The sequence below is a fragment of the Triticum aestivum genome, chromosome 2D (assembly GCF_018294505.1).
Source record: "Triticum aestivum cultivar Chinese Spring chromosome 2D, IWGSC CS RefSeq v2.1, whole genome shotgun sequence".
NCBI classification, from domain to species: domain Eukaryota; kingdom Viridiplantae; phylum Streptophyta; class Magnoliopsida; order Poales; family Poaceae; genus Triticum; species Triticum aestivum.
The window spans coordinates 57,712,924-57,735,712 of NC_057799.1; the positions used below are offsets into that span (position 1 = coordinate 57,712,924).

Here is a 22,789-nt window from a genome sequence, read left to right on the forward strand (position 1 = left end):
ACGGAATGGGTCAAGTCAATCACATCATTCTCTAATTATGTGATCCCGTTAATCAAATGACAACTCATGTCTATGGCTAGGAAACTTAACCATCTTTGATTCAACGAGCTAGTCAAGTAGAGGCATACTAGTGCCACTTAGTTTGTCTATATATTCACACATGTATTATGTTTCTGGTTAATACAATTCTAGCATGAATAATAAACATTTATCATGATATCAGGAAATAAATAATAACTTTATTATTGCCTCTAGGGCATATTTCCTTCACATCATCCATGGCGGACGGCAGGGCCAACAAGTGTTCGGCCAAATGCCATAGTGGAATATTTTGATGTTATCGTTGTTAACTTTGAAGGAAACACGATGGTAGCGTACTCGATGAAGGAGAATGAATTGTTGTCTGATGCGTGGTTGACCACAAGTGTGGAGTTTCAAAGCATGAAGCATAATGCAACATTTTGGCAAAGTGCGCATGTTTGGTTCAATAAGCACAAACAATACACGTTCTATGACATGGAAGTGATCCATGATCGCGTGTGAGGTCGCTACTCCATCAAGGGAATGTATCTGATGCACCTGCACTTGTGGTGCTACCGGTTCACCGAATGCCATAGAATATTTTTTTAAATCTGAAAAAAATTTAGCATGTTAACACAACATCTATGTATGATGTAACAAAATTTCGTATAAATATTTAAAATATTTTTTGATGTACAAAAATGACAAATTTGACATCACTGTGATAATGGGCCAAATCTAAAGCCCAAGTTATTTTTTGTACTATTCAGTGTTGAATTTGTCATTTTTGTTTTCCGAGTTATATTTTGAATTTTGACTTAAAATTTTGTGACAAGCTACATTGATGTTGTGTGAGTGTGCTAATTTTTTTTCATAATTTTTTGTACATTTTAAAAACACAATATGAGTTCGGTGCACCGGTAGCACCACAAGCTCCGGTGCACCAGATATTTTCCCACTCCATCAAGATACACCATTCAATGATGTCAACAAGTATTGCAGTGTGCATGCACAAGTGCGAACAAGGTGGCCAATGGGGACTTCACTCGAAGAGCTCATAAAATTTGCTTCGCATTGCTCTATGTGCTGATCATTTCCTTAATTTGCTCAATGTTGCAACTTGTTGATCATGTAGTTGTCTAGCCCGGACGTGCATGCGTGTTGTACATATGACGGCGAGCAAGCCCTTCACAACGATGCACTGTTGGATGAAGCTAAGTGAACATGGGAACTGGATCAATTATTTATGAAGAAGTTCAACCTCGAGGAGAGGAATCTTGAGGCAAAGGCCACTTTTGGGATCGATGAATTTTAAAAACCTGTTGAACATCTTTTGAATTTTGAACATCTTTCTATAGGAGTGCTTTTGGATTAAACGTATGGTTGAATTGCTATGGATCTAGATACATTTGTCAAAGTGGCCAAAGGTTTAGTTTTATTCATTTTCTAGGAAAAGGGGCATGCATTTGGTGCCCACGGTTAGATAGCCTTCGTCCCAATTCATGTACACGAACATGACCAGGCATGTCCATGGACATTTGCTGATGTACGTTTTTGGTGAACCGCCTTGGAGTTGCCCTTAGGGGCAACATCTACTCTCTCAGCCAGCGATATGCAGCACCATGGAACACAATCTATCTATTTACTAAGATTACAACAACCACTTGTAGTAGTAGTAGTTTGGTCCCTTTGCGTGTAGCTTGCGTTGTCCTAGTTTCCGCAAACTAGCCCAGCAAGTCAACCACCGTGTCGGTTGCATAGTTACACTAGAAGGATCATAGGAAAAACATTACAAAACACAAGCCGCAAACCTAGTTTTCCAGAGTGACCAAATGACAAGAATTACTCCAACAACAACGAAACCTTGAATGTTTCAAGTACAAAATTCAGAAACATGTTTAAAAATTCACATCTACGCCAAAAGCACATCTCACCAACCACATGGCATACCTGGCCATTGAGCAGTGCACAAAGATGTTATCCACACTGTCTTTTCTACTACAAATATACATTTGCTGTTACCTACCGAACCCTTTGTCGGTAGGTTATATCTTCAAAATATGAGACAATGGTTGTTAGGAAAAAAAATACTATGCAATCAACCTCGTCTCAATGCACCTCCAATTCCACAACACTCACAACCACACTCCCTTGCCAAGCAATCATCTTTCAAGTTCCCCTTTCTCTTTTTGTTTGGCCTCTTATTCACCATGCTTATATTCCGTTTGGATATACAAAAGCAAATATATAATATAGATGCATATTATTTTTGTGGATTTATATAGATGTACGTACGCATGCACATCACCGTTACATGCACACACTCACACAACATATATTAAAGATTGACGAAGTCATCAACATCCGCCTCACTATCGGCAAAATATGAAATCACACTGACTAATATTTCTCCTTAATGAGAATACCTCACATTAAACTTGGGGTTTGATCCTTAGTGGGTCAAGATATAACCACCATCCAAACCATCCAACTGCATATTGATTCTCATCATACACCATGTCAATAAAACATGTCACGAGTCTTATCATCCATCATGGCTTTAAGGACCGAGAGCCTACCGAACATGAAATTTGGACTCCCTGCCCGAATTCTTATTTGGATAGGACTACTATGTGTCGCCGTATTAGAGCCTTCCCATTTTGAACACCCTCCACTATATAACACATGAATAAATAAAAACATGATTGTACACAACGAAACCATAGACTAATGCATACCAGCATGCCGTCAATGAGATTCTATTCATTTTTGTTTCTTTCAAAAATATTTCTCTCTAACCGTTAACCAGATTCTTTCAGCATTTGTTTTAAATTGCCATAATTCTTTGAAAGTATAATTAGTTACCGGACTATACATGCTATAACCACTTGTTTACCGAGCTATAGTAATTTAGGCACACACAAAAACTTAGTCACAAAGTTACTGAGTGTCACTCTTTACTCATATAAGACTTGCATGATACTACTTTGATGCACTAATACCATCTCTTGTTCATAACACTTCGATACTGGTGTGCTTGTCATTGCAATGACTTAATAATAGAATATAAATCATTACATTTTGAGCATGCACTATCAGGATGGTAAGCGTTCACTACCAACATGGTAATCATTATAATCTAGTAATTTTTGGGGCAAAAAAAATCTCTGAAAACATAACAAAACGAGATTTTGCTCTAAATCCGTTGTCGACATAAAATTGAGGATGAAGACGAACCGTCAATCAAATTGTAGGTTTGGAAGATAATCATTTTGAAAGCTTTGGAGTTAACAGGTAATGTTGATGATGTCAACATAGGTTAGAATATTCCACATCCATGAAGAAAATTTTCCATTGAACACCCGGCCGTAGCACCGACAGACTAACTAACAACCTTGTGCTAGTTAGACAGTCCATTCTTGCTTTGAATAGCGCATCAGCGTTTCTAAAAAACCAGTTCTTTCTGCGGGGCTAACGGAACTATTCTTAATCCGGCCTAAATTGTGCCAAGATATCTTCATCAATGCCTCTCATAATCTCGATGAGTGTAGGTGATGGCAATGCCTTAACGGACCAAACTAAATTAGTATTTTTATGGCGACAGCATGCTAATTAGCTACCACTGCAATGGAGGACAGCTCAGGAGCTTCCCTCAACAACAGAAAAGAAAAAAAGGACAGCTCAGGAGCTGCACATGACTCTCATGTGCGTCTATAATTGACTTGCCATGCTTTGACGTAACAAAAGTAGATCAAGAAAATTAATCAATCAATTGCATCGCATCGCGAAGAAAATAGCTGGAGGAAGGTTGGTTTTCTTGACCACCGCATGTGACAAATAATATTGTTGTTAGGAGATTCCGTGCACTAGCAAGAGTGGCAGTGCAAACAATAACCGGGGAATGATAGAACAATGACAGAACACATGGTCTTAGGGATAATTGTGTGAATTAAGGGGCTTTTTGGGTTTTACCAAGTTCCATTTTTTTCCTGTATATAAGAGCCTTATAATCCCAATGGCATATATAATCAATTACACGAAAAAAAAACGGAGTTCAAATTTCAATTTTTTAAAAATTCAGTGCACTCTTCTCATTATTGCAAATATCACGTGTCTTGTTCCATGAACCATTCGAGTGCACTAGTTAAAAAATTCCAACACTTTTAAAGCTATACTTTTAAAAAGGAACATATGAGAAAAAATAAAAATAAAAAGTAACATAAACTATTTTAAATACATAAACTAATAAAACTGATGAGAAGGGGGGAGGACAAAAGAATAGAAAACAAAGAAATAAAAGCCCCCACACATGAGCCAACCTATCTGGCACGCACTTTAGGCGATTTGCCGGTTCTGTTTCGCACATTCGAATCCTAACTGGTGTGGGTGACCCAATAATATTTTGTCTAAAAAAACCCAATAATATTTTATTATTTGTTTATTTTTTACTTCGATGTCTTTTCCTGTTATTTATTTATTTATTGGTTTCTTTCTTCACATTGTTTTTATTTTCAACTTTTTTGTTTTTTTGCGGAAACATGTAAACACTTTTAAATTACATGAACATATATTCTGACACAACATGATTTTTTTATCAGATGTATAATATATGTTTATCTGAATGCAAACACATTTTAATGATGCAAGATGAACTTTTTTTTTTACAAATATATGGATATTTATATTTAGGTTCATTAATGTTTTGTTCTAATGCATGTTTTTTTGTATACGTAAATATTTCATATTTATGGGAACCGTAATAGTTCTTGTAAAATACGGATATACATGCTTATTAGAAAATCAATGTGTTTTTTAGATTATAGAAAAACATATATGTTAACGGACCGCAACAGTCTGGTCCGTTTATGCTTCTATTCAAGCGTTGCTTCCTTGTACGTCAACTCAAGGCTTATATGCCGCTTAGGGCGACATCTTGTTTGCATGGTAGTTGCACATGCCTAGGGCGACACTCGTCATGTAGCACGGAGAAAGGTGTTTTTCCATCAATAAAACATAGAACCAATTTGTGTTCGTGGTTGGATGTTTAGGAGGGGGGTTGTACTCTCAGCCCATCAGAGATAAAACCACATGTTTAATATCCGTGTGTGAAATACTCATTCAATGGAAGATGACGTTCCCATCGATAGCGAGGCGCCTATAATGACCTTGTCAATCTCAAGATCCGCCGACTCGATCTCTCAAAAATGCTCATAAAGGTCTAGCGTACGTGCATTCATTCATTTATGTGCATATACACGAGCGTTTATGACTGCATTGTCTTAAAAAAGTACCCTTCATGCAAAACAGACAACACGATTTTTGGGGAGCGAATAAGTTGGGGTTAAACCCTGATTGGAAGCGTATGGCCGCACTCTAGTGTTGATACATGCACACGTGGTGCACATCTCCGCATGAATCGATTTTCTGTTTTTGCCTTTCTTTTTCTTGTTTCATTTGAGGGTTTTTTATGCTTTGCTTGTTTTTTCTTTTTCTTTTTGTTTGTTTGTTCATGAGTATATGTAAGTTGCACGGTGGAGTACATTTGTGAATCCAAAGTACTGGCACACCGCATGGGGACATGCAATCACGAGGAGTATATGTATGATACAAGGGAAGTACATGTACCCTATGCGAGAGGGTACATATTGCACTGCGTGTACAGTTCACGAAGAGAAGTACTCATAAAATTAGTGGCACAAGCTATCCCCACATTCTCGATGTCGTGCTTTTTCTGTTACCTCATGGTCTATGCCAACATATTGATGCAATGTTGAGGGATTGTTTTGGGGGGGGGGAGTAAAGGAGAGAGGAAGGTTGCATGGGTGTCATGGGAAACTCTAACCATTCCTAAGTACCTAGGAGGGTTAGGCTTCTGGGACACACACGGGTTTTCAATCTCGCAAAGTTGGCTAAACCATCATGGCACCTGCTGCAAGACCCTGAATCCTTGAGTGGCGTAATATTAAAAGCAGTGTACTTTCCACAATCAAAGTTGCTAGATGCAGAACTGGGAAGCCATCCATCACAAGTATGGAGAGTGATTTTGTCAAGGAACTTATGTGTTAAAGCACGGACTTATCCGTAGAATTGGCAAAGGATAGAGCACAAGTATCTGGAACCAAAGTTGGATCCCTAGGGATCATACGCTACGAGCTTTGCACCCTCGGTCTCAAAACCCTTAAGCTAGTGTCAGGGTTGATTGATCAATCCCGTAGGAGTTGGGACAGAGCCAGATGGAGGAAGCACCTCCGGCAGATTGATGTGGACAAAATCTTGCAGATGTTGTTGAGTTCCTATAATAGATCGGATACTTGCGCATGGCATTATGAGCACTCGGGGAACTTCTTTGTATGTTCTGCATACCAGCTGCTTATGGTGACTAAGAGGATCAAAGACGATTGGTTGCACAAAATTCCTGGGAATTCAAATACTGTGAGTAATAAGAAGAATTGGAGGAAGCTATGGAGTCTACAGGTACCTGCGAAACTGAGGAACTTTGCCTGGCGTTCAGCAAGAAACTCGGTGCCGACCGAAGTGGTTTTCAGGCATCGCAACATGACTGATTCAAGCGTATGCCCAATCTGTAATTCAGCCGAGGATACTTGGAGACGCACACTAGTTCAATGCTCAATGGCGAAGAGTGTGCGGTCACTACTCACTAGTAGATGAGGAGCTAGTTGAACATATGATTGCATGCAATCACACATACGCGAAACTATGGCTAATAGAACTACAAGATTCTATGGGACAAGAAACTTTTGTGAAGTTGCTTGTGACTCTCTTGTCCATTTGGTGGGTCCAAAGAAAGGCAATACATGAAGATCAATTTCAATCCCCACTCACCACGTTCTTATTCATTCAGAATTACCTTTCTAAGTTAGAGACTCTGGGAGTGCAAGAATCTGTCCCAAGATCGCTTACCTCACTCTAGACTCCACGATGGATCGCACCGCCCAAAGGTTCAGCGAAAATACATGTATATGCTGCGGTCGGAAGAAATTGGGATCGTGGTCTAGTTGTCGTTATCTGCCGAGATGAAACAGGAGCTAATCATGGTTCTTCAGCACTCTCAGTCGTGGATATGACAGACCTTAGAAGCTATGGTAGGTTACTAGGCTCTCCCTTTAGCAGCTGATTTGGGTTATCAGAAAATCCAATTCTCCACTGACCGTGGCAACGATTGCGCACCTAGAGAGTGAATAGAATGGGTCGTCTGCATCAATCATACAAGATAGCAGAGGAAGAACATATGCCTCTGTGTCATGCATTTTATCCATGAGAAAAGGGATCTGAATATTGAGGCTCATACCCTATCCAAGGCAGCAATTACTTTGTCTTTTGGTCGCCACGTGTGGTTTCCGATTTACCAGACATTATTTGTATTCCAGAAGTTGTTTCGTGTTAAATAAAGTTGTTGCCACTCAAAAAAACATATGTGAATAGTAAATGTTGCATCATAGGAGATTATATGTTGCACTATGCAATGAATACAAGTTGCACTACGCCGGAGGACACTGTATCTGTGGAAGTACATGTATATTTTTGTTAGAAGTAAAAGCTATTCCGAGAAAAAAATGCACCAAAATGTATTAAGATGGGATTTAGTTTTGAAATATGGATGCAAAACAGTTCGTAATTTAGACACTCCGTTTAAAGTATATTTCGTTAAAAATTTGTACGCATGTACAAAGAGCCTCCCATTCTTTACGTCACATGTCGAGATGAGATGCATTTGCACTAACCTCTGAGAGAGCAAATTACCAGATTTTCTACCCTAGAGTCGTGGTGTGTCTGGTGTGCAATGGGCAGTGGTCCATTTGCCATGCCCGTAGACCCTGGAAATGTTTTTTTTCGAGAGTACGCCAATGGCGTACCATATTTTTATAGAAGGTAGAAATAATATTTACAAGACGCTAGCGTAGAATGCGAACATTCGAGCCAACCAACTCCAAACAAACGGACTAAGACTACTCTCTCACAAAACGCTGAAGACCTCCTACTCCTACCCCTGCAGTCCTAAGCTCCTTCATCTCCTTCCCGATTTGGCCCAACAGTTGCGTAGGGTTCATGAATTGCCGCGGCCTGTTAAACACCCGGGCATTTCTTTGCTTCCACAATGCCCAGGTCGTGATGATAACCAGAGTATCAAAACCACGCCGCTCGGCACACCTGAAGTGGCCCCTCGCCCGAAGCCACTATTCCATCAATGTATCTTGAGGCTCCGGTGTCCTGATTTGGATGTTGAGCTCTTGGAAACCTAAATACCACACCTCTCTTGCATAAACACGTTGGATCAGGATGTGCTCGATATTGTCTTGGTCCTGGAGGCAAATGAAGCAAGGAGAGGGATGATCTTGCAATCCATGTCTGGCGCGGCGATCCGAGGTCCATAAACGCAACTGCACGGCCAACCAGGCAAAGATTTTGCACCTGAGGGGTGCCCAGCTCCTCCAAACACACTTCGCAAAGGGGGCCCTCTCCAAGCCATCACACAGCCTATGATAGGTAGATCTCGCCGTATACACTCCTGATTAGTGACCCTGCAAATGTGACACGACCACGCCACCACATGCGTCCTTGTCTTCGTGCCACACACGCCACTCTAGAAAAGCCATATCACCAAATCGAGCAAACACGTGGTGATGTGGTGCTGGGAGCTAAAATGGGTTGGGTCCGTGTAATCGACCGGGACAAATTTCTTTTTAGGAAAAAAACACAATTTTTTTATAAAATCAGTTTATAAAATAAGGAAAAAAAATTAGATTTTTTCACAAAGTATTACACAATCCCAACTTTTTGAATTAATCTTTAAAATAACAAGCTTTAAAAATGTTCGTAAATTCAAATGTTTAAATTTTAGAAATAATCAAGTATTTTAAATATGTTCACTAAAAATAGAAATGTTCATGATTTTTAATATATTAATATCACATTTAAAAGTTATCATATATTTGATAAATGTTCAGCCTGCACTTAAATAACACCCATTGTGTATTTTTAAAATTTCAACAAGTATTAAAAATGCAAGGTTTTGCAAAATGTACATCACATATTAAAAAATAATGTACATGCCATATTAAGAAATGTTCACCGTGTATTAATTTTTTCATCAAGTATAAAAAATGTTCACCTTGAATTGAAATTTTTTGAATTACATATTTGAAAAATATTGTGTATTTAAAATGCACGTATTAGAAATATTCATCACATATTTACAAAATGTCCGTCCCATAAACAAAAATATCCATATCATGTCTAAAATAAATATTATTCGTGAAAAATATTAATCACATATTTATTAAAAGATTTCTTGTATAAAAGAGAGAAACTTAAAAAGAAAGAAAATGAAAAGAGAAAAGAAATGAAAACCAGCAAAGACCCATACGTACAAAAATGAAATGAATGAAACTACAAGAACAAACCATGAAAAATGTAGCGAAAGGGGAAGAGAACCGAACAAACGAACTAAGATGGATATACTGAACGAACATGAAGAAAAATATCGGGGAACCGTTAATGGACCGGCTCAACACGTGCATACCCCTACGCGCGTGCTCTTATAGTTGATAATTTATTCTGGAAAAGCTACATTTTGCTTACTGTGAGACATCCATTCGTCTTGCCTGCAATGTTCGCATGGTAGCGTGCTTTTGGGAACCTTCTACGTACATTGTGCACTGGATTTGTGAACCAACCGTCTGGTTTCTGGAATGTTCTGACTAGTTTGTTCTTTTATGTTTTTCTCTACCTTTTTATCGGTTTTCTTTTATTTTTTTTACTTTTACTTTTACCTTTTTCATATTTTTTATTTTTAATTAGTTTTTATCTTCTTCTAAAGTCGTTTTGATATGTTTTTCAACTGCACGCTGAACATTTTTTGAATAGACATTAAATAATTTTCGGATACACATTGGACATTTTTGAGATACATGTTGACCATTTTTCAAATATATATTGGACATTTAATAAGATACCCCTTGAAGATTTAAAATGCACCTTGACCATTTTTTAATACACTATGAACATTTTTTTTAAAATGTCATAAACATATTTGTAAAACATGCAATAGATTTCTTAATTTTTCATGATCATTTTTTATAAAATGGAACAAACATTTCTTATATTTTATGCACATTTTCAAAAAACTGCTTGATCAGATTTTTACTTTTCAATTTTTTTTAAATGTCATGAACAATTTTTTGAATTGTATAAACAGTTTTTGCAATTTATATTTTCATTGGTATTTAAGGAAATGTGGTGAACTTATTTTTAAAACGTGTGAGCGTTTTTAATGGTATGAAGAATTTTTTAAATGATGTGGATAATTTTTACAATCATTGTTTCCACACACATGGATATGTTCAATTATTTTTATGCATAATCATTTTTTGACTATATAGATATTAGATAGAGTGAGTAATTCAGAACATTTAAAAAGAAACAAAAGAAAATGTGAAAAAGGAAGAAAAAGAAAGAAAAGAAGCACTCGCGTGTTGTTGCTAGCTCAGTGGTGGCTAGGAGACGTGCGTGTGTAGTCACGTGCTGGGCTAGGCCCATGTAGGCGAACGACATGAGGGATGTCAGGGTCCCACTCGACTATTGTTCAATGGCTCGTTGCGTTTGGGCCCTCGTTGATGGCGATCTCGCTGAACATCTACATGCAACAAGCGAGCCCAGTGCGAAGCAATGGTTATTCACTTTGTTTGATAATCTGCCACATGCCCAGTTAATAAACTGTGTTGTTACTTTATGGGCAATTTGGACAGCACGTTGGAAGGCTATCCATGAAGCAATCTTTCAGAGCCCACATGCCATTTTCTCTTTTGTTAAGAGCTTCATCTCGGAACATGAAATTTTGAGGGCGTCTGTGCCATCCGGCGACAGGCCTCGGGCAACAACTGTAACAAGAACGGGAGGCAGGAGAGGATGGAAGGCGCCAGCCGAAGGCGTCGCAAAGATCCATGTGGACGGATGACTCACAAGGAATGGGAGATGGGGGGCGGCAACCTCGATTTGCCGGGATCATACCGGCAAATACCTTGGTTCATCGGCTATGGTCTTCGATCTAATTACGGACCCTCCTATGCTGGAAGCGCTTGCTTGTAGAGAACCTCTGTATCTTGCACTCGATTTATCTTTGGATCGAGTTGTTATCGCATGTGACTATAAAACACTGGTGGGGGAGATAGAGAAAGGTTCGGATGGGAAATATGGTATGATCATTAAGGAGATTGTTGCAAGGGCAAGAGAACTTACTAGCTGTAAGTTTGTTTTCGAAGGCCGGGCAATGAATGTTGATGCCCATAATTTAGTCAAGTTCTCTACATCCTTAGAAGAAGGGCGTCATGTGTGGCTGGGTTCACCCCACGACCCTTTTGTAATTCATGTAAACCTGAAAATTGAGCAATCAAGTTGGTTTATCGCTCAAAAAAAAGACTACAAGCTACACATAGGTCACCCCTCCCCCCCCCCCCCAAAGAAGACTAGAAGTTATACATAGAGGCTTTCTTTTCTTCTCCACTTTACTTATATGTAAGTTGCCTGAAAATAGATTTTGGTTCAGTTGGTTTTCTTAACCGCTGATTTTTGCTTTGTGATTCGTGTTTTTTTCCTGGTCAATTCTGTGAGCAGTATTGGGCAGTTTTTTTAGTGACAACTGACAACGCCAGCCAATTTGCTACTGGGCCGAAGCCCGTTACATGCCACACAGCCTTCCCCTCTCTCCGTTTTTCTGTTTTTATTCGTTTATGCTTATATATATATTTTTGTTTTACTTTATTAGTTGGTTCTTATGTTTTTTTTCTTTTGTGAGTACTTTTCGGATCTTGGGCTAGTGTAAATGTATACACATAAATACTATGCAATATATGTGAAAAACACATTATTATATTATTGTTGTTTGCTTAATTCAAAAAGTGCAATTTTATTGCAAAGTTGTGTGCAGGTTTGTTTTAACTTTTCTTAATTATGTCTCTTCTTAAAGAGTAATACCAATGCCACTAATTCATTGTTATTTTAATTTTTCAATATTTTGATTTTGATTTAGTTTTTTTTGTTTTAAGATTATACCACTGCTACCAATTAATTTCTTCTTAGTAATTGTTTTTGCAAAAAAATCACTATTACATGCTTATTTTTGTGTATATTGTGTCATTTTTGTTTTAGATTTATTTCATTTATTTCTTATTATAATAGTAATACCAATGCCATTAAATTGTTCATTTTACAAAACGTCATTATTTTGAATCAGTTTCAGGTTTTTTTAATTTCCTTCTTCTTAGAGGGAATACCAAAGTCACTAATTTATTCTTTCTTAGAAAACTTTATTATTTTGAATTTGATTTTATTTTTACTTTTTCTTTCTTATTTAATGATAATACTAATGCCACTAATTTATTACTTCTTAGAAACTTCAATTTTTACAAACATTTCACTATTATATGCTTCTTCTTGCATATTATAAAAAAGCATAATTTATGTGCAATATTTGTAATTTTTTATTTTCTTTCTTTTTAAAGTGTAAAACCAATGCCGCTGATTCATTCTTTGTGAGAAAACCTTGTTATTTTGATATCTTTTTATTTGCATTTTTTTAGTGGTGGTATTATCCATTGCTTTTCATGTAATTTATATTTTTAGAAAATTATACTATTATATTCTTATTCTTGCCTATTATAAGAAGTGCAATTCTTGTGTTAGTTGTGTGAAAAATTTGTAATTATTTGTTCCATTTTTTATTTTTTCTTTCTTCTTAAAGGGTAATAACAATGACACTAATTCATTCTTCATTAGAAAACTTCATTATTTTGATATTTTTGCAGTTTTATTTCATTTTAATCGTTTTAATGGGTAATACCAATGCCACTAATTCATTATTTCTTAGAAAACTTCAGTTTTTCCAATTTATTCTGTAAAGTGATGCCACCATGGGTTAACGGGTTGTTGATTTTCTTTTGTTTGCAAAAGGCTTGAGTGCTCTCTTTGACTGCTCGTTGAGCTGAGGTTGCTGCTTCTATCATGCCCAGCAGCTAGGTCACCTTCAAGGTGGAGCCCCAACCCCCAATAGGCCTTGGAGCGACTCCGTGCACATGCTGCCTCCTTTGCTCCATGGATCTTGCCCTACGTAGCTACTATGCTGCTGCATCATCAAAATTGACTGACATTTCGTCCGTCGATTTGGTAATCAATGATATATTAGAAAATTATAACTGACCCAAATCATAAAACTATGCAACTTCCCCGTAGTCGGTCTCTTTCTTCTCACCGCATCACTCTACCGTGAGTGGCTTCCCCTGACCGTGTCCACCACTAGGTGGCGAATTTGCCTTTTAAATTTTTGTATGCCGAGACCCTCTACAAGTATCATTGTGTTAAATAGCGGGTTATGCCAAATAATGGCGGTCCTTCAAATCAGCTATAGCAGTGGTATAACATGCTATTTCAGAACTTTTTTCGACAATTGTACATGAATCATATAGCCTATCATTTAGCGGCATCCTGCTCAAACTGCTATAGCGGCGCTATAGACGGCTATTTAAAACATTGACAAATACTAGCATTTCCAAACTTTTAGTGCCCCAAAAATTGAATTTTTTATCTATACAAAGCTACATCAATTGTTCCGAGAGCATATATTTTCACACTGAAAAATGTACGTGGCAGCTACACCTTCTTTGCTACAGGTACACATAAACAAATGCAGTACTGTGCACGAAACATACAGGACAAACATGGAACATCGAATTACCACGAAAAACAACATGCAGAGAGGTGGTCGAACTGCCATGCATGCACGGTTGCCGGCCTGAGATCACATGACGGTGCACGCACTGGGCGGGTACTCCTCGTAGATGAACCTCCCCTCCTGCACGATCCGGCAGCCCTTGCACCCTCTGCACGACGACGCCGGCCCGCCGCAGCCCATCGGCGGGGGCTGCATCATCTGCAGCGGCGTCGGCATCGGCGGCGGCCACGCCCCGTACCCGCCGCCACCGCCTCCGCCGCCGCACGAGCCGCACCCTCCTCCGCAGTACGCCGGGCCTCCGCACGGCTGCCTCTTCGGGGTCGCCGGCGCCGCCCAGGGCGGGTGCTGAGGGTGGTGGGGGGCGGGGTACGCCGGCATCTGCGGCGGCTCGCACGGCCACTGCGGCTGCTGGGGATGCGGGTACTGGTGTACACCTCCCCAGTGGCTCGGGTCGCTGCACGGCCACGGGTAGCAGAGGTTGCACATCTGCGTGAACTGCAGGTTCACCGTCGTCGACGGTGCCGCCGGCGCGGCCGGTTTGGGCTTCTCCTCGCTCTTCTTGTCATCCGTCTTCTTCTTTTCTTCCTTCTTTTCCTCTTTCTTTTCTTCCTGCTTCTTTTCCTCCGGCTTCTTCTCGTCGGTCTTCTTCTTCTCATCCGGCTTCTTCTCGTCGGGCTTCTTGCAGCAGCACTTGCAGCCATCGGCGGCCGGCTTCTTCTCCTCGGGTTTCTTCTCCTCCGGCTTCTTGGCATCGGGCTTCTTCTCTTCGACGATCTTGATGTCCTTGATCGCCTTGCACGCCTTGCATCGCAGCTTCTTCGACAGCTTCACCGGGTCAAACGGACCGGAGACGGTCACCATGTTCTTCTTCGTGTCGAAGTTGATGGTCCTGATCTTCTCCTTCTCTGATCCATCGATGTTAATTGCATGCAAGTTAATAAGCGAAACACAAAATGAATCCACTTCTTATTACAGGGTTAATTCTCTTATAGTACATACACAATTATAGTAAATTGAGTGCTTGACTATTGTACTACGTACCTTGGAGTTTGCATAGCACTTTCTGAATCTTCTTGTAGCATTTCTCGCATTCGAGGTTGGCTTCAATGATCAACGTTGATACCTGGTGGATACATGCATGGCAGGAGAATCAACACAAAGAGCTCACAGCACCATCACTACAACTTCCAAATTAACCATGCACACATGCATGCAAAATTGAACGCAAGCATGCATGAAGCAGGGCACTCACCTTCTCTGCCATGGCTGGAGCTGAGGCGAACTCCAACGAACGTTTAATCGCAGGGTTGCCACAAAAGGAAGAGGGAATATATATAGGGGACTCTTACTTAATCATGGCAATCGCCTAAGAAATATATCATTGTTGCAGTGCAGCACGGCACGCTTGTGGTCACGATGAGATGACGTGGCAGTGGTTAGGTTCCACCAACGCCATGACTCGTCACACCCTAGTCCAGGCCAAAAACTACAATTTTTTAGCCAGGCATAATCGAATAGGAGCACCACATTTGCGCACCCACCGTATATTGCACCCCAAGAAAAGAACAAAAGTATAATTGCGTGCACAGCGCCGGCATAGCCGGTGAAGGAGGAATATGGCATCACATGAGCTTGATCAAGACCTAATCAGTAGTTTAAGCATAAGATTCGGGGCAACAACCTTTCCCCGCCATGATCATCACGGAGCATGAGCTAGCCCGAACATGGGACAAATAAGTCGCCGCAGTCGGTCCGGAAACCGCTGGCACTACGCCGGGGCGACTTGCCAAAACGCCACGAGGCGAACCTTCTCACGACTCGTTTCCCGTACCGGGGTGCATAGAAAACGCGCATGTCGGCCGCACCGAGCCGTCGTCACGTACGTACATGGAGGATGGAGCTCGATGACGATTTGGGGGCCGTTTTGACGCGATCTGTGAAGGTATATCTTTCGGAGTTTCGGTGATGGGTGAGCTGCAACAACCCATCGATCGGCCAACCTCATGTCCAAGTGAAAATGATCACGTAGATGGCTAGGCTGCGTACACATGGTTGCCAACAATGGTCAACGACGACAGCTACGTCGAAATGATCAGCTGGCTGGCATGTACGATTGGATCGTCGCCAACCACCGATATGGACGGGTGGGCGGCAAGGTGCTGCAAACCGGGGGAGAGCATGTCGTGGAGCATCTTTCTTGTGACCTGGGTTGTTTGCTATACTGATAACTGATTAACGTGCATTTACCATGAGACGGGCGACCGCTTTTCCCGCTCGCTGCGGTCATGCACCATCCCCAAGCGCTGTGAGGCGGCGACAGCGAACGACGGTGGACTGGCCGCGGCAGCTCGCCGGATTTGGCTACGGCGAGGTGACGGAGTGGACGGAGGCGCAGCCGAGGTGGCGGAGGGGCGGTGCCATCGCAGAATGAAACGACCGGCCGGATATGTTTTGTGTTTGCAACAAAGGGCATGTTGCAATTGCAACAAGCCCACTGTTGCAAAAGGGTGTTTCAGCCTAGAAAAAAATATCGCAACTTTTTTCTTGCGACAAGACTTATGTTGCAGCTGTAACATGAGCTCTATTAGACCTTTGTTGCAGAAAACTGCAACACCGCTTTTGCTGCAAAGGGAGGCTGCACACGGGGGCGCATTGGATAGTCATTGTCGGGTCCATCCAATGCATGGTCAGCGAGGCGGTGAATATTCCTCGGTTATCTATCAAAGGACGCACAGAACTTGGTATCCAAACAACCCCTATGAGAGACTGACTGTAAAGGGACCGTGCCCTCAGCACATACAAGATTATGATTCTTATTTCAATCATAAATTGCGACTTTTGCATCGCTTGTCAGTTTATAATATTGATTATACTTGTCTTGGGTACAATGGGTGTAAACATTCAACATTGTGCATCAATGATATTCGGATTATCTAAAGTATTTGCTTCTACAAAAGTTATGTTTAATCCCTGCCAACATCTCCCATTCGGTTATATCCTGTGTACCATTTAAAACCAAGTTTAATGAACAAGGTTATCTACATGCATCAAGATTTTGTGCCAAGCACCACAGGTTATTCATGCACAAGTTGAGCACATAAGAAGTAAGACCACCAGAAAAAAAGACAAAGATATATAGCAACAAAAGTAGAGAGCAACAATACTACGAGTAAAACATACCACAAACCAATAAATTGCGAGTTTTGCATCGTTTGTCAGGTTATAACACTGATTATACTTGTCTTGCGTACAATGGGTGTAAACATTCAAAATTGTGCATCAATGATATTCGAATTATCTAAAGTATTTGCTTCTACAAAAGTTACGTGTACCATTTAAAACCAAGTTTAATCCCTGCCAACATCTCCCATTTGGTTAAATCCTGTGTACCATTTAAAACCAAGTTTAATGAACAAGGTTATCTACATGTATCAATATTTTGTGCCAAGCACCACATGTTGTTCATGCACAAGTTGAGCACATAAGAAGTAAGACCACCAGATAAAAGATAAAAGATATATAGCAACAAACCAAGTAGAGAGCAACAATACTACGAGTAAAAAATACCACAAACCAATACAAGACAAGTTCATCATTTTGCCAATAATTGTTTAAGGGCTGCACCAACTCCTGGACCCCCAAAGCTGCACTTGGCACGTCAACTGTCAAGCCAGTACAAAGAACACTGGAAGTAAAAATGACATTCAGATCCTTAGACTACCTAACGACGACAAAAAGCACCAGAGCGAGCCGAAGTCGCGTCGCCATCATCATCCCTCCATCACCGAAGCCGGGCATCCTTATTGTAACAGACAATTGGAAAGTCGTCGTGCTAAGAGCATCTCCAGCCGTTCGCCCTCTCAGGGGCTAGAAAAAAGCGCCGCTTGGGGGCGAGCCGGCGATATTTTTGGCATGGGGGCGATCGGCTTCCCAGCCGCCGCCCCCAGGTCGGCCCCAGATGCTCTTTTTAAATATTTTAAAAAACATAATTGGGAAAATTTCGGCAAACATGACAGACATTCGGTGATATTTAGGCGGTTCATAGTTTTTTTACATATAGAAACAATAATAAGTCCACTAAAAAAGAAGAAAAAAACCGGCCGCGCCTACAGGCCGAAGAACTTGCTGAAGACGCCGAAGTCGCCGCCGCCGTCGTCCTCCTTCTCCTCCTTCACGCGGTCGTCCCTGTTGGACCCCTGCCCGGGGTTGCCCTGGCGGACTGGTTTGGCCGGCGGCGGCGCCTCGTCGTCGCTGTCGTCGAGAACGACGACGCCTCCCTCGTTGCGGCCACGGCGCCGAGCGGTGATCTCCTCCAGGACGCGGCGCTGATGCTCCATCTCCATCCGCGCCCAGTCCTCCCGCGCCCACTTCATGGCGGCCTCGTCGTCGATGGCGGTCTCGTCATCGTGCTCGCGCTTCACGCCGAGCCCCAACTCCGTCTTTGGCCTGACGAGGCGGGAGGCAGGACCCGAGGAAACGCCGCCGCCCTCGTTGATGACGACGACGCGGTTGCGCCGGCCGAGCGGCATTTCCACGGGCTCGGCCTTGACGCTGAAGAGCACCGGCGACCTGGAGGAGTGGGAGGAGGATCAGGAGGAGGAGGAGGACCCGCCCAGCATCCTCCTCGGCATCCATGGCCGCAACTCCGGCGGGGGACCGGGGCGGCCGGGTACGTCAACGGCGGATCGTTGCCGCCCTCAAGGTACTCGAGGATGGCGTGGAGCATGCGTCCGGGGACGCCCCACCACAGGCGGCGGCCGTCGCTGTTGTTGCGCCCCCTCACCACTGGCGCGTTGTTGATGGAGGCCAGCCGCTCCGCCTGCCGGCGTTCGAAGTACGCCGCCCACGCCTCATGGTTGCCGGCGTCGTACTTCGGAAGGGCTCGCTGCCCCTCCGACAGAGAAGCCCGCACACGCTCGATCTCGGCGTGGAAGTAGTCGGGGTGCTCGATGTCGGGCAGCGGGGGGACGGGGACGCCCCTGGCGCTGAGCCTCCACCGCCCCGGCGCGCGCATGTCGGGAGGCGCCAGGTAGTTCGCTTCATGCAGGAGATGGGCTTCCCACTCGTGCAGAGAGCGGCGGCCGAAGCCATTGGCCGCCGCCCCATCGCCGGGGACCTTTCGCCCATCGTCTGTGTGTGCATGGGGAGAGAGAGAAAATAGAGTTCATCGGCGGCGGCTGTGCGTGCACGGGGAGAGAGAGGGGGGGCTGCGGGCGGGTGCGTCCACCGCCGAGGGAGGGCCGGCTTATATAGCGGCCGGGGGGTCGTGTGTACGCGTGGCGGGAGGGGGCGCGTCGCCGCACTACGCCGCCCGTGAGGAATCAATGGAAGGTTGACCGGCGGTAGCCTTGGCAATGATTCTCCGCGGGAAACCGAGGCGATGAGGACAACGAGGTGCGGGGGTTGCTGACTCGGCGGGCCCGCCGTTCTTTCGCGCAAAAAACGATTGCACCGGCGGCCCCCGGCGCGCCGGGTTCGGCCTGGGTCTGTCGGCGCCAGTTTCAGGCCTAACCGGCGCCGACGCTAAAAAATATCCCTGGGGGCATGTTGGGGACGCGGCTGGAGATGCTCTAAGGCCCAATATGACATGCACGCCAGAACAACAACCATCATCAATGAAAAAAACATAGATCGGAAGGATCCAACCTGAAGACACACGAACATATACGATGATACGAACGAAGACCGGATTCAAGTGGATCCAAAAAAGACAAACGCCGACCAAATACCACGAGATACATCAAAGACAAATCTCCACACGTCCTCTAATGATGCTAGATGCACCGCCAGAACTGGGGCTAGACATGGAGAATCTTATTCCAACTTCAAGGAGTCATTGCCATCTCTCCTTTCTAAATTGGACACAAATCCTAAAAAAAACACAGAAGAGCACCTAAAAACGAAGAAAGATGAAGTAGAAGCCCTGCCGCCGGCAAGAGCCGAGATCCACCACGCATTCATGGTGTAAGGCCACAGAAGGCAAAGCCGACCTGCGGCGGCGCCGACGGGAGGCGCAGATTCCTAATCGCCCTTGCGCGAGCGCACGAGGTGAAGGGCCAGGAGGCGTACGTGTTTTAGCCCCTAGCTTTCCACTATATCCAGCGAAAGACACTTCTTTTAAGTGATAGAAAAGAAAAGCAATGGACAACTACTGTTAGAACAAAGAAATAAACTCTGGTTTAGTGATCTGCTTGTTGGCAATCTTTTCACCATTATAGAATCTTGAAAACAAGATAAATGCATTTTTTGAAACTTTGATCTTGTAAGTTTCCGTGGCAGTTAGCATATTTAAAATGCGTCTGTCTGACATGGGGTCATGGGTTGCTACGGAGGGTTCAAAACAGGTCAAATTTTGAGCCTTTGTGCAGGATTTTTTTCAGGAAGTAATGAATGTAGTAGGAGCAAAGGAAGGATTGGTGGTTTCTTCTCGCTCCCAAATCCATATCAGGGATGTATGGCTTCTACGAGAACTTATCATAGTCTAGTAGCCGATACTCACCAAATAGTAATGAGGATATAAGCAGCTCGACCAAACAAATGACTTTTATGCCCTACCATTTTCGTAACAGAATTTAGTAATGGTTGTGTGCAACAGAGTTCACCATAAACAACAATAGAAGACGTTCATAAGTTTGCCAAGTAATTATTTAAGGGATCGAAACCATACTCGCTGCCGCCTCGCTGCCCGGCGCAGCCAAGGACGGCACCCCGCAGCGCCGACGCCACCCCCCATCGAAGAGGAGGGGGCGCCCCCTCCAGCAATGGCCGCCGCCACCCACGACACCCGCTGATCGACTAGATCGGACGCGCCCGACCTAGCCCACGCCACCACCAGATCGGCCTCGCAGCCGAGCCCGCGCCGCCGCCTTCCAGCACAGCAGCTATCAGATCCGCGCGTCCCCGCCACCGGAGAGCTCGCCGGACCCTCCCCCCCCCCCCCCGCGAGCGGCTAACCCGCGCTGTCGGGATCCCGACAGGGGATGGAGGGGAGAAGCCCCGCCGCCGCCAGCGCCGCACGGGCTTTGCCCGGCGGACGCCCTCAGGCAGCGACGAGGAGGAGGGGACGGGGGGAGGGGCCTCTCGTCGGCGGCGGAGATGGGGCTCCCGTGACGCGCGCGCGAGGAGCGTCGCGGGAGCGGGGGGTAAGGCGTTCTATGCTCATTCAAAAGTGTGGTTCGATTTTCCGGGCGGCCTTGAGGAGGTGGTGGTGGTGATGGTGTTGGAGTATTTTTCGGCAGATCCCTCGATAGGGTATTAAGGCTAGGTGAGTAGACCGAGACTAAACATGAGATTGTTACCCAGGTTCGGGCACTCATGGTGGAGGTAAAGCCATACTTCCTGCTTGTGTTGTATTGCTTGAGTCTAGGGGTGTAGAATTGAAAGTATTTTTCTCAGCTCGAGCTCAAATGTTCCTGGTATGAATAGTAAATTCCAAAATAAATTCAAAAAAACTGATTTTTTGGGTGGCAAAACATTAAGTAATGTTTGGAGTGCTTGCAAAGTTTCATCATGGAATCACATTCGTGGCAGAAAATAGAGCTTGAAAATGCTTTCGAAAGTACCATTTTCAGAGCATCAACCGAAACATTCCTTAATGTCCCCCCCCCCCTCCCAAACAATTCAGAACTTTTGAATTTTATTGTCATTTTTTTCTGAATTTACTGTTCATCGAGGAGCATATGAGCTCGCGAGCAGATACTCTGCATCCGTGTACAATGACGATCTGGGGATTGAGAATAATCTCTATGGTTCTCTCTCTATCGACTAGTCTAGCTCCGACCTATATGGGTACTTGCGCCTAGGGTTACAAGATCCTAGTTGGTAAGGATTGCGAAGGAGTCCTCTTGAACGCCAATTGCCTTGCCATGTACTTCGAGTTTTCGAGTCCTCATCTGTAATGGGCCTGTAGGCCGGTACAACAGTTCAGGGCACGAACCGACTTAGGGGCCATGGGTCGGCTACTCGGCTTCCGGTATGATGAGGCACCCCTGGGCCATTACACCGTCTATAGCCCCTGAATCAGTCTTCAAACTTGACGGTTTCATAGTTGGCGCCAATCTTGAGGCACCGTCTTCTATAAATTTGTCGAGGTTGTACCGTTCACAAAGCTCTCCTGTAAGTAAACATGCATAACAAGTTCTCCTAAGAAAATGGGACATGCTTCACAGCTGATCCCTTTCAGGTGTCATGTCCTAGCTTTTCACTATATCCAGCGAAAGACACTTCTTTTAAGTGATAGAAGAAAAAAAGCAATGGACAACTACTGTTTTTTCTTTTTTTGAAAACGGGCAAAAGATTTGCCACGTATATTAATTAAGAGAGAATAGAGTTTGTGTTACCAACACCCCCTTAACAATACACGGAAGAATCACTCTCCCGACATGATGGACCCTAGTTTCTTAGCTCCGGCCGCGGCCCAAGATGATGCCTCCCTTTTGATGTTGTCGAGAAGAACCGTAGGCGGAGCGGCCATGTTGCGGAATACGCGGGCATTTCGCTCGTTCCAGATCGTCCATGTAGTGAGCATGGTGAGCGAGGCCATGGCCTTCCGGTTGGGGACGGAAGCATCAATCAACCCAAGCCAAGCCACCAGTCTAAGGTGGAATGCCTCAGGGGCCAAGTAGAGGTGTCAACGTGAATGAGTTGCAGCCACGCCTTACCAAGCCCCATAGGCAAATGATGAAACGGTATTTGAAGAATAGATGGTCAACCGATTCATTCATAAGGGGCATGAGCCAGAGTTAGGCCAACCGCGCTTGGCCAATCGATCCGCGGTCCAGACTCTATTTTGGATGGCCAGCCAAACAAAGAACTTACTTTGAGTGGAGCCCAGATTTTCCATACTGCATGCTCCAAGGGAGAGGGAATGAGGCCAAGCAATTGCGCTTTGTGATCTGCTTGGATGGACAACTACTTTTAGAACAATTGACCTTGGATGGACAACTACTGTTAGAACAAAGAAATAACCTCTGGTTTAGTGATCTGCTTGTTGGCAATCTTTCCACCATTATAGAATCTTGACAA

At 43.6% G+C, this 22,789-nt stretch overlaps 1 protein-coding gene across 1 annotated transcript; it reads right to left on the reverse strand.

Annotated features, from left to right (window-relative positions):
• Nucleotides 1-13,444: 13,444 nt before the first annotated feature.
• On the reverse strand, nucleotides 13,445-15,101 carry LOC123048682 (protein PYRICULARIA ORYZAE RESISTANCE 21). The gene is made up of 3 exons (XM_044471728.1): nucleotides 15,018-15,101; nucleotides 14,807-14,888; nucleotides 13,445-14,670 (listed from the first exon to the last, which is right to left on the reverse strand). Exons 1-3 carry the CDS (start codon nucleotides 15,027-15,029, stop codon nucleotides 13,832-13,834), a joined length of 933 nt encoding a protein of 310 aa, XP_044327663.1. The 5' UTR covers nucleotides 15,030-15,101; the 3' UTR covers nucleotides 13,445-13,831.
• Between the last annotated feature and the right edge of the window lie 7,688 nt (nucleotides 15,102-22,789).

What these genes read in the sequence shown, in the direction of transcription:
- LOC123048682 (XM_044471728.1), bottom strand. An exon ending in AGTGCTATGCAAACTCCAAG is followed by an intron (nt 14,671 to 14,806) that starts GTACGTAGTACA and finishes TCGATGGATCAG; the next exon opens with AGAAGGAGAAGATCAGGACC.